At 36.2% G+C, this 19559-nt stretch overlaps 2 protein-coding genes across 2 annotated transcripts; both read left to right on the plus strand.

The window, feature by feature from the left end:
- Nucleotides 1-9698: 9698 nt before the first annotated feature.
- Nucleotides 9699-10655, plus strand: LOC118730599 (olfactory receptor 6C6-like). The gene has a single exon (XM_036458654.1). It carries the CDS (start codon nt 9699-9701, stop codon nt 10653-10655), a length of 957 nt encoding a protein of 318 aa, XP_036314547.1.
- Nucleotides 10656-17422: 6767 nt separating this feature from the next.
- On the plus strand, nt 17423-18358 carry LOC118730600 (olfactory receptor 6C6-like). Its single transcript, XM_036458655.1, has one exon. The coding sequence runs from the start codon at nt 17423-17425 to the stop codon at nt 18356-18358; it is 936 nt and encodes a 311-aa protein (XP_036314548.1).
- The last annotated feature ends 1201 nt before the right edge of the window (nt 18359-19559 follow it).

Here is a 19559-nt window from a genome sequence, read left to right on the forward strand (position 1 = left end):
AACCCAAATCACTATGCTCAATTAATATTTGACAAAGGAGGCACGAATATACAATGGAATCAAGACAGTCTCTTCAATAAATGGTGTTGGGAAAATAGGACAGATACATGCAAAAGAATGAAACTAGATCACCAACTTACACCATACAAAAAAATAAACTCAAAATGGATACAGGACTTAAACATAAGACTGGAAACCATAAAAATACTAGTAGCATCCATAGGCAACAAAATCTCAGACATATGCCAAAAGAACTTCTTCACTGATTACCGGATCCAGCCGGCATCACAGGTCCTGGAGGTAGGGCTAGGAGGTTTAAGAGAAATAAAGACAAGAGAAAGCAGGACTTCAGGAGGACTGCTAGTCCATGATGAGACTGCAGCAACTTTATTAGTTACAAGCGTACATTTATGCGGCCTTTCTGGGCATTTCTCCAAGTGCCCCTTTCCCAGGACAAGGCCGCCCGACAGCTCCTCAAGACATTCTTGGAAAAGATACATAGAGCAAACGTCTGGTTATATATCATTGAGAACAGCCTAGCTGAGAACATCCAGATAAGTCGTGCATCACGTGCACTCTCTAACAATGGGGCTATGGTCTGCCCTGTCCTTGGTTGAACCTGGTGCAAACACTGTGGAGAACAGTGTGGAGTTTCCTCAAAAAACTGAAAATGGCACTCCCATTTGATCCAGTAATCCCACTCCTAGGATTATATCCCAAGAAACTAGAAACATCAATCAGAAAGGATATATGCATCCCTATGTTCATAGCAGCACAATCTACAATAGCTAGAATCTGGAAACAGCTTAGGTGCCATAAGCAGATGATTGGATAAAAAAACTATGGTACATCTACACAATGGAATACTATCTTGCCATAAAAAAGAAGGAATTCTCATCATTTGCAGCAACCTGGATAGAACTAGAGAACATCATGCTGAGTGAAATAAGCCAGTCAATGAAAGAGAAATGCCACATGGCCTCACTCATTTATGGATATTAAAGAACATTATAAACTGACAAACCAAAAGTTAGATATAAAGACAGTAAAGCAACAAGCAGACTGTAAAATTACAACGTGGAGAGTAGGGAGATCTGGGGGAGATAATAGATCAACCGAAGGACTTGTATACATGCATATAAGTACAACCAATGGACACAAAACTCTGGGGAATAAGGGTATATATGGGAGGGTGGGGCAATGTTAAAATTTGTACACAGATAATTAATAATAATAATAAAAAGGGCAGAACTCAACCACAGCTTTGAAAATGTTATTTTTTCCTACCTTGTCACTGAAAATTGGGGGATTATTTTTATCCATGTTATATATGTGTGTCCAAAGAGTTAGCAGTGACTGTTTCTGGATGGTCAATGAGGGTGCTTAATCTTAAAAGTAAAAATAAATTGTAAATTGTTTTATTTTAAAAAATGAAAAAAAGGGAAAAAAAAGAATGAAAAGTAAAACTGTCAGTTTTTACAGATGACAAGATTCTTTATATAAAAAATTCTAAAGACTGTAATACAAAGCTATTACAAACAATAAACAAAAGTAGTAAAGTTTCAGGATAAAAATTAATGCATAAAAATACATTGTGTTCCTATATAACAGTATAACTTCAGAAAAGAAAATGAAAATTTAAAAACAATTCATTTTTGCACTCACAACTAAAAATAAAATACTTAGGAATAATCTTAACAAAGTAATGTGAAGAACCTTACTGAAAGTTACAAGACATTAAACAAGGAATTGAAGGGGAGTCTCCTGATTATGGCTGACAGTGAGGCCGTAAGGAAGGGAGTGTGAGTAAATGAGGAAGTGAAAGGGGAGTGTGTAGCTGTGTGGGGCATGTGTGAGTATGAATGAGGCCCTGTCGTAGTTCATGGGACTTTTGGGGGCTGGTAGACCAGGCTCGCCTAACCAGGCAGCCTCTGCTGCCGCTTCAGTGTCTCCCGGGCGGCCAGTTCTGACACAGAGGCCATGCCGTCTTAAAGGGGAAAGTGGCTGTGACTTGGAGCCCAGCCTCACCTCCACCCGGGAGAACTCGGACACCACCCAGACCCTACAGCCACACCATCCAGGGACCAGCTGCCTCAGCTGCAAACCCACAAACACTGAGACTCCAGCCTTCCTGGCCACAAGCTCCTCAAATGTTTGTCTGGGGGGGAGACAAAATGGCAGCCCTTAGGCAGATGTGTCCTGTGCCTTCTCTCAGAGTAGACAGAAGAAACAACTAAGTTGAATGTTATCCAACTGGAATTGGTGCGTTAACATGGCCGGTGAGACAATTTGTGGCCAAAAAGAACAGAGGACACCTGGAGAATGGCAGGATCAGGGATCTGGGCTGGAGAAAAAGATGCACGACCGCTAGGACTAAAGGGTCAGGTCGTCTCACTTTTGGCGGTACAGTCCTGATTTTCAACATTTTCCCCCGCATCTCGAATCTTTCCAAAAATCAGGACTTTTTTAAAACGCCGCGGGAAAAATTGTTAAAAATCGGGACTGTCCCGCCAAAAGCGGGACGATCTGGTCACCCTACCGTTATCAAGACAAGATAAAACAAGTGTGTGTGTGTGTGTGTGTGTGTGTGTGTGTGTGTCTGTGTGTGTGTTTGTGGGGGTGACTAGGGACTATGTTTTTTAATTTTTAAAGGAGTTCTATAAATTGCAAAAGTATCTGCTAATCCCTTCTCTGTGAATTTTAGTTTTTTTTCCTTTATCTTTTCTTGAGGTTTCCTTTTCTTCAACTATGCATTCCTGTTCCAGTCCCAACAATTCCTTTGTAGTAAGTGCCTCAGAAACTACCTGTAGGAGCTCTTCAGTGTCATCCTTCTCTACACATTGGTTAGAGTTGTTTGTCCTTTCATCCATAATCTCCTTGTCCTTGATACATTTTTTGAAGTCATTGATGAACCTCTTGAGTGCCTTCTTCCAGTGCCCGTTCATATGCTTCTTGGTGGCATCACGCAAAGTCCAATCAATAGTCTTGATGTCCTCATAAATGTAATAATCCTTCCAGATTTCCGAATTGCATCGGCGTCTTCTTAGTGTCTTCCTCGTTTGCAGCAGGCTTGATTTGAACAGGAATGGCATTATAACAGTTAGCCTGGCTATGGACTCACAACTTTTATTCTTATCTGTCCAGGCATTATATATGTGTGTGTGTGTGTGTGTGTGTGTGTGTGTATAATTTTTTTTTTTAGGAGACCATAACCTCTTGTATGACTATGGAAGGTCCATCATCACTCTGTGTGAAGTGAGATGGAAACTAACCCCTTGGTCAACTCACAGGGCCATTGGGGAGTCTCACACTCTTCCTCCTCTGTATTCCGGGAGACCTCTCATTTATGCTTCTTTTTCTAATGTTGCAGAGCCATGCCAGCTGCAGCTTCCCCGGGTGTTCATATTATGCAGGGTTATTTGGCTCTCTGTGAGGCAGGGCAGAATCTTCCCCTTTGGGAGGCACCATTAAAGGGCAGGAGAAAGGAAGCGGGGCTCCATTCCCCTCTCCCTCTGGAGAAGAGCTGTGAGGTCTGTGCCCTTTTTAAGCCTTGGAGAGCCATGCCTGGAAACACAGGCAAGCACCCATCTCACTAGCTTCCCCCTGTGTTCTTTCAGTGCTCCAAGCGAGGCCAGACCGATGCCAGGCCCCCAGGGAGCCGGAGCACAAAGCTGAGGCTATTCAATGTCAGCCTCACTGTCTCCTGTGCTCACCCAACTCCAGGAAAGAGTTCTTATCTCTTTGCACTGATCTATGCCAGCCTGATGGAGGGACTAATATGGGTAAGTTGAAAATTGTTGTTCTTACCCGTTTCAGTGTGATTGATCTCAATTTTGTGGTCAGTGGGGGCAATTCAGTCTTTTAATTGATTTCTGGATTTTCTTATAAAAGTTTTTGTTTTGTTTCGTTTTTGTTATTTGTTTTTAATGTATTTTGTTTTTTCATTTTTTTTTTCCTGTGAGGAAGCAAGGGCTAAGATTTATTATTTCTTTATCTTGCTGAGTATTCTATTATTGATTTTAAGAGTTCTTTATTTATTATAATAAATGTCCTTTATCAGACATACAATTTGCAAATATATTCTTCCATTTTTTAATTTGTGTTTAATTATAATGACAGCATTTTTAGAAAAAACAAGTTTGGTTAATAGTGTTTAAGTTTCCTTTGTAATTTAAAAAAGTAGATCATTCCTTTTATGTCACATACTAGAGGCCACATGCAATGAAATTTGTGCAAGAGGAGGCCTTCCTTCCCCTGGCTTCCTCCACCGGCTTCCCTCTGGCACCTGGGACCCGGGCTTCACTCCACCCCTGGCAGGCACACAGGACCGGGCTTGCCTCCTGCCCTGGCTTTGTCCAGAAGTACCTCTGGAATGATGTCTGGTCTAATTAGCACATTACCCTTTTATTATTAAAGTATACCTAACCTAAGTATAATACACAAAGAATTTCTCAGGTTTTCTTCTAAAATTTCTACAAAATTTTGCATTCATATCTGTGATCTATTTTTATATTATAAAGCTAGTTATCAGTTCAGTGTGGCATTATTTTCAAGGAGGTAAACTGATCAATAAAACAGATTAGAGTCCAGAAATAGACAAAACACACACACACACACACACACACACACACACACACACACACTATCTGAGGTGCATGTTGCATAAGAGCAGTGCTTGGGCTGTCATTCAACTCTGTGAATTCTGATAGTAGACCTGAAGTTGTCTTAAGATATTTTCTTAATATTCCGGTAAGTCTGTGCAGTGACAGATGGTAATTAGAGTTAGTGAGGCAAATACATTGTAAATTATAAAAATGTCAATCACTATATTGCATACCTAAAATTAATATAACTAATATAATATCATATACTAATTATACTTAAATTAAAATTTTAATTTAACATTTTAAAAATAAATCTTTATATTTAAACACCAATAGCACATCTTTTTTACTTTATTTGATGATTTTATTTTTTTATAATGACAAAATAGTAGGGGACTTTGTTTAATAATAATTTATATCTTTGTCTCTCATATAATAAATGTAATCAATCCATTTTACTCATTTTGAGCAGACTCTTAATTAATACAGTTCAAATGTTTCAGATATTTGAGGTCTCAAATATAAGCTCTCATGTCATAAACTAAATGTTTTACCATAGGTTATTTTTCCCTCTCACAACTAAAATATCCATACACTCCCTTAAAACTAAAAAAACGAAACACCTCCAACAATATTCTAGTAATATACAGTTAATAACCTTATTATTCAATTGATATGGTGGTTACCAGAGGGAAAAGAGGAAAGGGAAGTAGCAAAGGGTAAAGAGATCAAATAGTATATATAGTGATGGATGGAGATTTGACTTCAGGTGATAAACATACAAAGCATTATACAGATGATACCTTATAGAATTGTACACTTGAAACCTATAAAATTTTATTAACCAATGTCACCCAATAAATTTAATTAAAAACAATAAAGAAAGCATTAAAAACCAATCGATTAAAAAAAAGAGGGAAAAGAAATAAAGCCATTTGGAAGTGCTAAAATAACTGAACCTACTTACAATAACATTAAGTCTGTCACTTGTTAGTTACTTATTACTATTATTATGTCTGCAATAGGAAGAGAAATTTTTATTGGAGAAAAATAGATAGGAAGGTTTTCATATTACCTTAGGACTATGAAGCAGTAGTTGATGTTTTGTTGCATATTTACCACATTATAAAAAGAAAAAGCTGAGTGGATTTTTTTTTTTTTTGGCATATAGCTAGTACTTTCTGAATATTAGTCTCTCAGAAAATATTTTAATTATTTGTTTGTTTGCTGATTTCAACAGATTCCATTGTGTCTCTATTGAGCCAAAAGATAAAATTCAGTTACAATCATGAATTATGTTAAATTTCTGTACTTAGATATTGTATTTATTCCCAGATCTTAACCTATGTTATAACACTTTCCAGTTAAAGACTAAGGAAAACTTTCTGTCTGAAATTTTAACTAAACTGGAAGGGTATGATAGAGATGCATCAATGTTGCTTAGTATCTAAATACTGAGATATGTAGTGAATGTGAACTTAAGTGAAAAATGGGAAATATTTTGAAAAATAAATAAAACATATTTCACATTTTATTTGAATCCTTAAAAAAAACACACATTGTTTTTATAAACTTTCAATAATGAAATGAAGTTCTGAAATTATTATCATCGCTCTTAATTTAGGTAGTTTATATATTCTACTGCATACCATAACAAAAAAAGAAATCCCTAATATGTCTTGTGTAAGGAAAGTCAAATATTAAGTTTAACTTGGGTTTTTTGTTTATTTGTTTGGTTTTGAATTAGAAGTTAGAGAGATATTTTGGAAGTACAAAATAATTAAATTGATCTTTAAATTGTCTTACTGATCTATTCTTTTTTATGGAAAAGTAAGAATTCCTATATAATTTACTATGAAAAATTTAAAATATTATATATATATATATATATATATATATATATATATATATGACTAATTCATTGGCTTTATCTAACTCTATAAACTTTAACTGCATTGAAAGGAAAATTACAGAACAGATTTTGTTTTTGAGATTTTTGTTTGCATCTTAGCTGTAATCTTTTTTAAATTTTTATTATTATTAACTAGAGGCCTGGTGCACAAATTTGTTCATGGGTGGGGTCCCTTGGCTTGCCTGGCAATCAGGGCCAATTGGGGCCATCTCACCCTGTCTGAATAGGGGCAATCAGGGCCAGCCAGCCACGGGGAAGGGACTGAGGGAGATTGGCCAGCCATGGGAGGTTGGCTCTGGGAGCACACTGGCCAACAGGGGGCAGCTCCTGCATTGAACGTCAGCCCCTGGTGGTCAGTGCGTGTCATAATGATTGGTCAACTGGTCATTTGGTTGTTCAGTCATTCGGTCACTTAGGCTTTTATATACATAGATATTTTTATTGACTTTTTTTGTTTTAGAGAGATAGAAAAGGAGAGGGAGAGAGAAGACATTGATCAGCTGTCTCCCACATACACCTCGACAGGGATTGAACATGCAACCAGCTTCGTGTCCTGATCAGGAATCAGTGACCTTTTGGTGCATGAGGACAATGCTCAACCAACTGAGCCATACCAGCCAGGGTTTATTGTATTTTTATTGTTGACACTATTAAAGATTTCCCAATTTCCCCCCACTTTACCCACTACTCCCCAGGCCCCACCCCCTATTCCTTCTAGTCATCACCATATACTTTTCTGTGTCTCTGGGTTAAGCATATATGTTCTTTGGTTAATCCTTTTACTCTTTTTTATCTGATAGCTATAGGTTTGTTTCATTTATCTTGAGGAAATCTAACAAAACATTTACACCAGTTCAGGGTTAAAGGCAATTAGTATGTTTAACAAAGCATTATGAAAAATAGGAAATGATGAAATAATATGTCTACTAGTTATATTTAGTCTATCAAGTCATATGATTCCACAGATAATGAAGTAAAATGTAGATTCATATTTTAATTGAAGGAAAGTGATTAATGGAAAATCTTAAGGGACAATCAAATAGAAATATTTATATTGGAATGCAAGGATTAATATTATTCATGAACAATAGATTAAAATTTGGTGGCAAGCATTCAAATATGGTTAACCCAACAATTCTAGGAATTCAATAGCTTTAAAAATGTGTGGATAAAATAATACCAAGTCACCTAGAAAAATTGAAAAATCTATTTTAATAAACTCAATTGAAAGAAAAGGAAAATACATGACATTTGATTTTTTTCTATTGCAGTTTATATTTTACTTTATTTTATTCATGTTAAAAAGTGTATTTACTTAAAAAGAACGTAAGATTTTTTTTGTTTTGTTAATATATATTTTATATTTTTTTTACAGAGAGGAAGGGAGAGGGATAGAGAATTAGAAACATTGATGAGAAACATTAATCAGCTGCCTCCTGCACACCCTCTACTAGGGTAACCAAGGTACATGCCCTTGACCGGAATCGAATCTGGTACCCTTTAGTTCGCAGGCCAATGCTTTATCCACTGAGCCAAACTGGTCAGGGAAAAGATGTAAGATTTTGACAATTTTTTTTCTGGACTTTAAGATTGAAGTTATTTTTCTTATACATAAACAGCAACACAATAACCACTGTATCAAAGTAATACAACTAATTCTAAAAGAAAATGTAATTATTCCTAAACAGAACCCTAAATCTTTTTTTTAATATATTTTATTGATTTTTCACAGAGAGGAAGAGAGAGGGATAGAGAGTTAGAAACATCAATGAGAGAGAATCATCCGTCAGCTGCTCTTGCACCCCCCCCACTGGGGATGTGCCCACAACCAAGGTACATGCCCTTGACCAGAATCGAACCCGGGACCTTTCAGTCCCCAGGCCGACGCTCTATCCACTGAGCGAAACCGGTCCCTGCTCAGAACCATAAATCTTTATAAACTGAAAAATATACCTGTCTCCCAGCCAGAATAGCTCAATTGTTTGAGCACTGTCCCGTGTGCTGAAAGGTTACCAGTTTGATTCCCAGTCAGTGTACATACCTAGGTTTCAGGTTTGAGCCTATGGAAGACAAGCGGGGATGTTTCTCTCTCAGATCAATGTTTCCCGCCCCCTCGTTCCCTTTTCCTTCCTCTCTCTAAGCATGACCTTGGTGAGGATCATATATATATTTATTGAAGCAGTAATGCTTGTTGCCTCCACTAAATCTTCAGTTCCTACCTAGAGAAATTCATTGCACAGAGGAAGAACTAAGTAAATATTTATCAAATGAATGAGTGATTGAGAGTCACTATAACTTATATATATTTTAAAACAATGGCAATAAAGGATGTTTTTAAAGTATCATCTGACAAGTGGATAAGACAAAGAGTCTTGCTTACTACAAAGAATATGATTAACAAAAAACAAATTACAACTACAATATGAAATATTGCTATAACACTAGTCAGGACAAGAAGTATGACTGCTTAAAATCATTTCATATTTAAACAAAAGGATACAGCTTCTTAATGTTATCTGCACAACCATAAAGAAATATGAGACTATTATAATTGAATAAAGTAAAAAAATTAAAATATAAGAAGTCCCATTTCACTATTTCTGCTTGTTTTCATTTCCTATGTCATTTCAATTAGAATCATTGTTAATGATTTACCAGGAATTTTATGTGTTCAATCTAAAGACCATTAATAAAATAAATGAATGAGCAAGCAGTGGAGTTTAAAAATTTGAAATAAAATTATTTTTAAAATGTAAGAAAGGGTATATGAAATTGAATTTGGTGATGAATAAAAGGAATAAAATTACTTAAAATATTTGTAAACTTCAGAAATAAAAAATATATAATCTATTTAAATAGTCTATTAGAGTGAAGTCTTTGGAAGATAGATCAACACTAACCGGTAGAGCTAAGTTTTGAATAATAAGTCCCCTATTAAGTGGTAAGTTATACTTATTTCAATCTAGCCGATGGGAAAAAAAATTTAGAATTTCTGTAAAGATGATGGATATTAGAAGACATGTTTATTTTTATGAACTCAAAATATAATAGATTGGTGAAAATATTTGCATATTGGTAAGTTTCTGAATCTGGAACATTCTATGGTAGAGAATAAAGAAAACTATTTTCTCACTTGTGATTTAACTTTTGTTTTCTTCTGGGTTGATAGAAAAAATAAAGAAATGAACAAATCAATGGAAATAGAGTTCATTTTGCTTGGACTGACAGATGACCCTCTGTTGCAAATTGTGATTTTCCTGTTTCTATTTTTCAACTACATCCTGAGCCTGACGGGGAACTTCATTATCATTCTCCTCACCATGCTGGATCTCCGTCTCAAGACCCCGATGTATTTCTTCCTCCGAAATTTCTCCTTCTTAGAGATTTCATTCACATCCATCTGCATCCCACGATTCCTAATAAGCATTCTGACTGGAGACAAAACAATTTCCTACAATGGTTGTGCAACTCAATTGTTCTTTTTTATTTTATTGGGAGTTACAGAATTCTACCTTCTGGCTGCCATGTCCTACGACCGCTATGTGGCCATCTGCAAGCCGCTGCATTACCCCATCATTATGAACAGCAAAGTGTGCTGTCAGCTTGTACTCAGCTCTTGGATATCTGGATTCCTCATCATATTTCCCCCTTTGGTCTTGGGACTCAGGCTGGATTTCTGTGCTTCCAAAACTATTGATCACTTCCTCTGTGACACTTCTCCTTTATTGCAGATCTCTTGTACAGACACACATGTCATAGAACTGATGGCCTTCATCTTAGCTGTGGTGACACTTGTCATCACTTTGCTGTTGGTGGTCCTCTCCTACGGGTACATCATCAAAACTATTCTAACATTCCCTTCTGCTCAACAGCGAGCAAAGGCCTTTTCCACCTGCTCCTCACACATGGTTGTTGTCTCTATTACTTACGGGAGTTGCATCTTTATGTATATGAAACCTTCAGCAAGGGAGCGGGTGTCTTTAACTAAAGGTGTAGCTGTGCTCAATACCTCTGTTGCTCCCTTACTAAACCCTTTCATTTACACTCTAAGGAACCAGCAGGTGAAAGAAGCTCTCAAGGATATGCTTCAAAGGTTTTGTCATTGTGAAAACAATGAGACAAAATTGGGATGTAAGTAATATGTTATTGAAACATGAAAGGGAAAATTGAAAACTCTGTAGTGGTAAACTGCTTTCTTCAACTCAGAATATTAAATTCCATCTTTGACTAGAAACATCTCTTCCCATAAATGATACTTTCATGTACTGAATGCTTTCAAAAACTAAAACTTGCCAGATATACATGGTTATTTCAACATGTATGTGCTAATTGCTAAGCATTGCATGTGTTCTTAAGTATTTTCTCAGCTAAAATGTGAGCCAAAACTCAAAATCTGATAATTATTACAGCATGTAATAATTGCCATTGTGATGAAAAAAGAGAGAAATGAAATCATTTTAAGGATCAAAATAGCCTTTAAAAATCAGTTATGATGAAACTTGAAAAATGAATAGAGAAATTAAAGGTTCAAGGGATCAGTAATCAGAGCTATAAAATGAGGAAAGGAACTGGGATTCTAACAAACAAGTTTCAACTGGAGAGTTACAATGATTAAGCATATGGCATTTGTGACATTATTATTGTTTAGAGTAGAAATAATTGATCTCCAAGCCTTGCTTAAAGTTTTTTATATGGCCAGGCTGACATGGCTCAGTAGTTGAGCATCAACCTATGAACCAGAAGATCATGGTCCAATTCCCTGTTAAGGCATATGCCCAGATTGCAAGTTTGATCCAAGGTGTGGGTTGTATAGGAGGCAGCCCATCAATGATTCTCTTTCATCACTGGTCCCTCTCTCTCTCTCTCTCTCTCTCTCTCTCTCTCTTTCTCTCTCTCTCTCTCTCTTTCTCTTTCCCTTCTGCCCTCATAGAAATGGATATAGATATATAGATATAGATATACATAAATTTAAAGTTGCTTATATTGCATTACAGTATTAGGTCTACAATTGATAGTAACACATAAACGAAATATAGTTAGTTTTATTTTATTTATATATGAGGTTGGGGATCTTTTATACATTTTAAACTAAAAATGCCTGATCCATTCTGTTTGTATCAGTTTAATCAAATTTATATATATATGGCAAATATATGCTAAGTGTCCTTTCCACCTTCCGACCAGATGCTATGATACACACTGATCACCAGGTCGCAGACTCTCAATGCAGGAGCTGCCGTGATGCATACAGACAAACAGTACCATGGACCTGGCACCAACAAAGCAACACTCGGCTTTCCCCAAGTGGGACACAGGCCCAGCCATCCCCCCAGAGCGACAGCCCAACAAATCATAGCCAATGCTTCTGAGAACCCATGGTGCAAAACACAGCATACATCCTAGCCCAGCCAGGGAAGCAGTGGCTCTGGGTGCTGGATAATGATGTCTCATAGCAATGCCCAGTCCTCTCCCTAGCAACATCTATCTATCTATATAAAAAGCCAGGGTCTGTGAGGACCAGTCACCATGAGGTGCATTGTGCACCTCTCAGTCCCTCCTCCCACAGCCCACAGGCTCCAATTGCAGCAAGGTGGGCAGCAGGTGAGTACAGTGTGTGGGTGGGCAGGGAAGCAAGTGAGGCAGGAGGCAGGTGGTGGTCAGGGAGGCTAGCAAGGTGGGGCTGTGGGCAGGTGGGTGGGGTGGAGAGCATGGCAGGCTACCGCCCATGATTTCGAGTGCTGGGCCTCTATAGATATAAAAGGCTAATATGCTAAGTGTCCGTCCAAGTAATGACATCACATAGCACCTCTCAGCTTCCTCTCTAGCAATTAGCCTCCTTAAGTTTCTGCAGCTGAGGAACCTTACTAGCTTTATAGCCAGATGAAGACACTTTACACTGTAACCAAATGTCTGTGAAGCATTTTCTTGTGCCTCATCTCATTTGATCCTCACAAAACTCCTTGAGTAGGTAGATAGGAGATTTGGTGAAATCCCATTTTCATTAGACAGAAAATGGAGATTTAGAAAGCTTAGAAGCTTGACTGGACTGAAAAGAAATAAGAAATGGTGGACTTGAAAATGACTTCAGGTTTTCTCACTATACAGAACGTAGTCAAACACTGCTGCAGTTAAATATTTCACCCTTTGTTCTCCCTGCATAGGATCTATAATAATAATCCAACTCATATTGGTATTTACTGCTGTATTTCTGACAATTACTTGAAAGAGAAGTTGGAGTGTTTCACTGGGCTGGAAAAAAGTTTAGCTAAATCAGAAAGTAGCTCTAATTAAGCAAGTGTATTCTATGTCTATAAATAGCTAAGTGGACTTGAGCATGCATCACACAAATCTCTTGCTAGCGCCAATTGCACATGTGTGTTTCCATCTGTCATTGTCAATTGATCATGAATTTGGTTGACACTTCTATTACAGAGAAAGAGTGAATAGTGATATTAAAATATTTCTTCTAATTTGTTTCCTTTCAATGTGCACGAATTTGTGCACCAGGCCACTAGTACCTTACATAAAAGTGCATACAATTATTTTAAATGAATGGATTTGGACAAATATTGTCAGTCATAATGAGGACAGAGAACATTTACATTATACTAAGCCCAACGTGCAATCTGGGATTTCTCTGACCATCCAGGACTGCTGGCACCCAACCAGTCACCTGCATGCCTGCCTGATTGACCCTAACCACTTCTGCCTGCCAGCCTGATCAATGCCTAATTGCTCCCCTGCTGGCCTTATTACCCCTAACTGCCCTCCCCTGCCAGCCTGGTCGCCCCTAACTGTCCTCCTCTGAAGCCCAGGTTGCCCCCAACTGCCCTCCCCTGTAGACCTGGTCCCTCCCAACTGTCCTCCCCTGCTGGCCACCTTGGGCAGCCATCTTGTACCCACATGGGGGTGGCCATTTTGACCACATGGGGTGGCCATCCTGTGTGTTGAAGTGACAGTCAATTTGCATTATTACTCTTTTATTAGATAGGATGGGTTGAAAACATACAGTTGAATGCAAGTACTTTGAAAATAATAAAAATAATGGTCTCAGAAATTGCAAATCTTTGCTTCTATTATTGGTTCTGCCCAAAGAGTGATGTCAGTGATGGTTATGAGAGGGAAGAAGTATAGAGAGGTAGTAAGGGGGAAAAGTATCAAATACATTGTGACAGATAAGATCTATCTTTGGGTGGTAGGAGCCAGTACAATAAACAGATGATGTATCATAAAATTGTACACTTGAAACCTATATATTTCTATTAAACAATATCATGTCAATAAATTTACTAAAAATTAAAAGAGTAATGTCAGCATTAGGGGCCAGTTAAGAGACATGAAATTTGTTTTGCACTTTCTTGTTCAGTTTGCTCCCTTTTAGCACATTATTGGAAGATTATAACGTGATTATTCAATCCAAGTAAAACATTCATATTACTTTAGACACATTTGGCACCCTTACTGAGAGATGTGTTTCTACAGTACACAGTGGATATTTTTTTTTCTTTTAATCCTCACCTGACAATATTTTTTTATTGATTTTTAGAGAGAGGAAAGAAGACAGAGAAACATTGATGGGTTACCTCTCATCCATGCTTCAACCAGGGATCATACTTGCAACCTGGGTATGTGTCATGAATGGTAATTGAACCTGTAACATTCTAGTGTATGGGACAATACTCCAACCAACTGTATTACACAGAAGGGCAGTAGATGGACTTTATATGGAGTGAAGAATGAGAAAGAAGAATAATAAAAGTAGGAAAATAAATTATATTACTACTAAAGTAATTATTTTTCCCAGTAGGTTAGGGCAAGTTTAGCACACATAATTTTAATTTTTAAAAATATATATTATTGTTTTTTATAGAGATGAGGGGGAAGGGATAGAGAGTTAGAAACATCCATAAGAGAGAAACATCGATCTGCTGCCTCCTGCACACCTCTTCCTGGGCATGTGCCCACAACCAAGGTACATGCCCTTGGACCAGAATTGAATCCGAGACCCTTTAGTCTGCAGGCAGATGCTATATCCACTGAGCAAAACCAGCCAGGGCTAATTTTAATTTGTGTGTGTGTGGTGTGTATGTGTGTGTGTGTGTGTGTGTGTGTGTGTGTGTGTGTGTGTGGTGTGTGTGTGTGGGTGTGTGTGGTGAGAACATTTAAGATCTACTCAGTCACTTTTAAGTATATGATACTGTATTATAACTATAGTCATCATGCTGTATATTAGTTCCTTATACTTATTCATTTATCTGATTACTAGAATTTTGTACCCTTTAACTAGCATTTAAATTTTGTACCCACCTTCTAGTCCCTGACAATTTTCAGTTTGTATATTTGATCCTTTGGTTGCCATAAAATCATAATAATGAGTTTACCAACTATCATCTATGTGTTTAATATACTATTACAAATATCACATTATCATTTACTATCAATGCAATATAAAAATTAAGTGGTAAAGAAATTGAACATAAATTAAGACAATACACTATTGTCATAAATAAGAGTATTTTCTTCCCTTTTTCAAAAATAAATTAAGCAAGTTAAATAAAAAGAAATCCATGAGGAGGGAAATCAAGTAGGAATACATGAGTAGGAACTGCTAAAATTGTAAGGATAAAGGTAGCATCTTAAGGGCATTCAGAAAATAAAGATAGACTAGTTACATATGCAAATAATAATTAAACAGCAACTTTGTTATACAGAGTTAGTTTAATATCAAAAATATGAAAAAATTGCCAAATTAGACTTGTATATGCAATAAAATTATGAAGAATTAGATCTTAAGAGCATTATAGGCAGAGAAATAGCTGTGACAGTTTTCTGAAAACATCAGAAAAATGATGAAACTATAATCCACAAAATGAGTGTCAATATTTGCAGCCCAAAATGATTATGATCTGCAAAATATGACCTTTTGTCATATATACATGCTACTGTGTGGAATAGCAGACGGAGCACCAAATAAATAGTCAAGAATAAAAGATCCTCATTGTGTATTTGTTGTTATTTTTCTTTATGTTTTATACTAGAGGTCTGGTACATGAAATTCATGCATGGGGTGAGGGGGATTCTTATGGGATCGTGCCTAAATCAGCAGTCAGACATCCCTCTCGCAATGTAGGACCACTGGTTTCTAACCACTAGCCTGCCTGCCTGCCTCATTGCCTCTAACCACTTGCCTGCCTGCCTCTGCCTTGGCCTGTTCCATGGTGGCTTTTTCCGGAAGGACATCCAGAATGTCCAGAAGGTCATTCAGCTGTCCTGTCTAATTAGTAGATTATGCTTTTATTATTATAGATTGTTTCGAAAATAATGGGGAAATAGGGAAACATTTAAGACCTGCCTCCCTTTATCCCAGTTTTTTGTTTTTTTTGTTTTTTTGTTTTTTTTTTGGGGGGGGGGGGGATGTGTCACAACCAAGTTAATGTAAACCTAACACATAGACTAATGGAAATGAGAGAGGCTCTTTTTAGGGTAAATTTTCTTACCAATAGAATTGGCCATATTGTCCCAGTGAAAAATCTGAAATTCTTGTTTGCATTAAGTATAGAGTTTAAATTATTTCTAGTATATCTCTTTTGGGATAGTGTTCCTCAGTTTTATAGTTAAAGCAATTTGCAGTGGTTTTTATTTCCTTCTTTCTTTGTTTTCTCATCTATCTCTCTTTTTCATAATTGGTATGTCCTAACACTAGTCTCCCGAGGGCATTTCTTTTTCTTTCCTCTTTTTATTTCAATTAATCCCTTGGTGTATTTTATAAGCAAAATGATAAAACTGTGGCTTTTATTGGTGTTCAATTGGAAGCAGTTATTCTTTATTACAAATTTGAGGTCCTTTCATTTGAGATTTCCCAGAAAATCTAGAGCATCACCTTTTCATTTAGAAGTTTTATGGAAATTTAAAAAAATTAAAATATGTAAGATAAACACAGAAAAAAAATATTATCTGGCATAAAAGGATATTCTAATGGAATTATCTATAATACCTAGGTCTGTAGTTTTAATGAGTGTGAATGAAGGTGGAAGATATTAGCAGACGTATATAATTTTTAGATTGCATTGTCTCAAATTCTTCTCCAAAAAACAATTGAAATTAAATTTACTCTTGAAATAATGGAATATTTTATAATATTACAAGAAAGAGATATTCACAATTTATTTTGACTCTTGATTTTACCATATTTCCACGAGAGAATTATATCAATATACATTACCATGGTAAGTCACTTATAATTTGGGATAATTATCTTGATCATGTATGAAAGCAATTCTGAAGTATGAGTAAAGTAATATGTACTGACTTTTGAATTATTATATATTTTTCTATTTTAATACAGATTGAATAATCAAAACATCTTTATTAAATCCAACTGATGAGAAGAATGATACATTTGAAATTAAAGAAAAATAACAATTACATGAAATGAGATAAGGAAAAATGGAAAAGAATCACATTGGGAAGAAGTAATTAATATATATTACAATATTTCAATTATAGAGGATATGTAACTTTATTGTTTCTATATGTTCCACATATTTAAAACTTGTTTTGATGAAGTAAGGAATTTTGAATAAACATTGCATATTAACCCTGATATAGCTGTGTTAAACGCACCTAAAAATGATCAGCTAAAATTTAAATTATCTTTCAAGTTCAAATGGGGAAAAGAAGTAGCATTATAAACAGATAACTGTTTTAAATGAAACAGTCAATTAGAAGCTGCTTAGGTTATCTATGCTTTAATTTTCTATATCATCTCTCTTATCAAATTGAATCAATCTTTTAAACTTCTTTACAATTCTGAATATTTTTTTCTATGTCTGTAGTTTTATAAATTCCTATTTTTTCCACTTTTGTAGTTCTTTTTCTATATCTATTTAATAGCCTCAAATCTGAAATGCAGAATCAGTCAAGCATAGAGTTCATTCTCCTGGGACTTACTGATGACCCTCAACTGCAAATTGTGATTTTTATATTTCTCTTTCTAAACTATATGTTTAGTGTGATGGGGAATTTATCCATAATCCTCCTTACCCTGCTGGATTCCCGTCTCAAAACTCCTATGTATTTCTTTCTGCGAAATTTCTCCTTCTTGGAGGTTTCATTGACAACAATCTGTATCCCCAGATTCCTGAGAAGCATAGTGACTAAAAACAAAATTATTTCCTATAACGGTTGTGCATCTCAGTTATTCTTTTTCCTCTTATTGGGGGTTACAGAATTTTATCTACTGGCTGCGATGTCTTATGATCGTTATGTAGCAATCTGCAAACCCCTACATTACCTGACTCTTATGAGCAACAAAGTGTGCTACCACCTTGTATTCAGTTCATGGGCAGCTGGCTTTCTGATTACCTTTCCACCATTGGTCTTGGGACTGAAATTGGAATTCTGTGCTTCCAAAGTCATCGACCATTTCATATGCGACACTTCTCCTGTGCTGCAGATTTCTTGCACAGACACTCGTCTCCTAGAATTACTTTCATTTGTCTCAGCTGTTGTGACACTTGTGGTCACATTGCTGTTAGTGATGCTCTCCTATGCATATATTATCAAGACTATTCTAAGCATCCCCTCTGCCCAGAAAAGAACAAAGGCTTTTTCCACTTGCTCTTCTCATATGATTGTGGTCTCCCTTACTTACGGTAGCTGCATCTTTATTTACATGAAGCCCTCAGCAAAGGAAAGAGTGACTTTATCCAAAGGTGTAGCTGTTATCTATACCTCTGTTGCCCCTTTATTAAATCCTTTCATTTACACTTTAAGGAACCAGCAAGTGAAACAAGCCTTCAAGGATACACTCCAAAAGATTTCCATTTTCTTCAAAAAATGAGGGGAAAATTGGAGAAAAAGGGTAAAATAAAAATTTTACTGGTTTACTTAATCTGTCTTTTAGTGAGTTAGCCCTCTCATAACATTTTAACCTTTTAGCACAATGCACCTCTTCCTTCCTATTTCTCTCTATGATTAGCATTCCTTTCTGTGCTAGAGTAAGAGTCACATTTTCAAGATATCAACACAAGTATTATATGTTATTTGCACTCTAAGACATGGTAGTGGTCTCCTCAAAACTACTTTAACTATATATTAATCATCAGAGATTTCACAGACAGGAATATCCACATACACTGGCTCTAGGAAGTACTTCATAGGTCACTGGCAACCTTATAATTCAGAGTGCAGATTTTTCAGCAAATCAGCAAGGGTTTAAATCCGGACATATATGTGTGCCTGACCACATTTCTCAAAATTTTTGTTCCTAAAGTTTCTCCAGTTATAAAGTAGATATAATAATAATAATTTTTATTTTATAAAGTTATTTTGAAAATGACAAAGTATGTCTAAAGTGATTCTAGGTTTGCATCTGGCCTAGACAGAATTCTCAATGAATGTTAACTGCCCTTGAGGGAAAAGGTTGCCTCAGTTAAGACAGTATTTAACAGTTAAGAAAAAAGAGGTAGGCTTCAAATAATAAAAAGCTTGTATGTCCTAACATGCACTAAGACTTTATTTGGTAAATAAACCTGAAATCTTGAAGTGAATAAGAGTCACCTACCTGATCAGATTATTTTAATGCAAAGTCTCTAGGTTCTTATCCGTAAAATAGGTTTTTAATTTATCTAGAGTACAGTGTAGAAACATGGACTACAGGTGATTCTCAGGCAGGGGGTTTATATGAGAGGTGTTTTTGTGTGTGTGTTTTTTCTATTCTGTGATTATGTGATCATACTTTTATTTCAGAAATATTGTTTTGTTGGCTGCATTGAGAATTAATTTTTTAGATGTTGGAATCAGGAAGAAGGCTAATGTTTTTAAGTAAATGAGTTATTTGAGAGTTAAATTTTAATAGTGGCAATGAATCTGAAGTTCCAGGAGATGTCTCTAGAGATATTCAGGAGAACAAACTAAGTAGAACTGTTAACCTTTTGGATATATTAAATAAATGAAAGGAGCATTTAAAATTGAGTTGAATCTTCTTGGGACTTCCCTTTGGCTAACTCTTGCACATACTCACTTGTGTATTTGATGTCTTT

Source organism: Pipistrellus kuhlii, unplaced genomic scaffold, assembly GCF_014108245.1.
Source record: "Pipistrellus kuhlii isolate mPipKuh1 unplaced genomic scaffold, mPipKuh1.p scaffold_m20_p_3, whole genome shotgun sequence".
NCBI classification, from domain to species: Eukaryota; Metazoa; Chordata; class Mammalia; order Chiroptera; family Vespertilionidae; genus Pipistrellus; species Pipistrellus kuhlii.

What these genes read in the sequence shown, in the direction of transcription:
- LOC118730599 (XM_036458654.1), top strand. Translation starts at nt 9,699, where the DNA reads ATGAACAAATCAATGGAAATAGAGTTCATTTTGCTTGGACTGACAGAT.
- LOC118730600 (XM_036458655.1), top strand. Translation starts at nt 17,423, where the DNA reads ATGCAGAATCAGTCAAGCATAGAGTTCATTCTCCTGGGACTTACTGAT.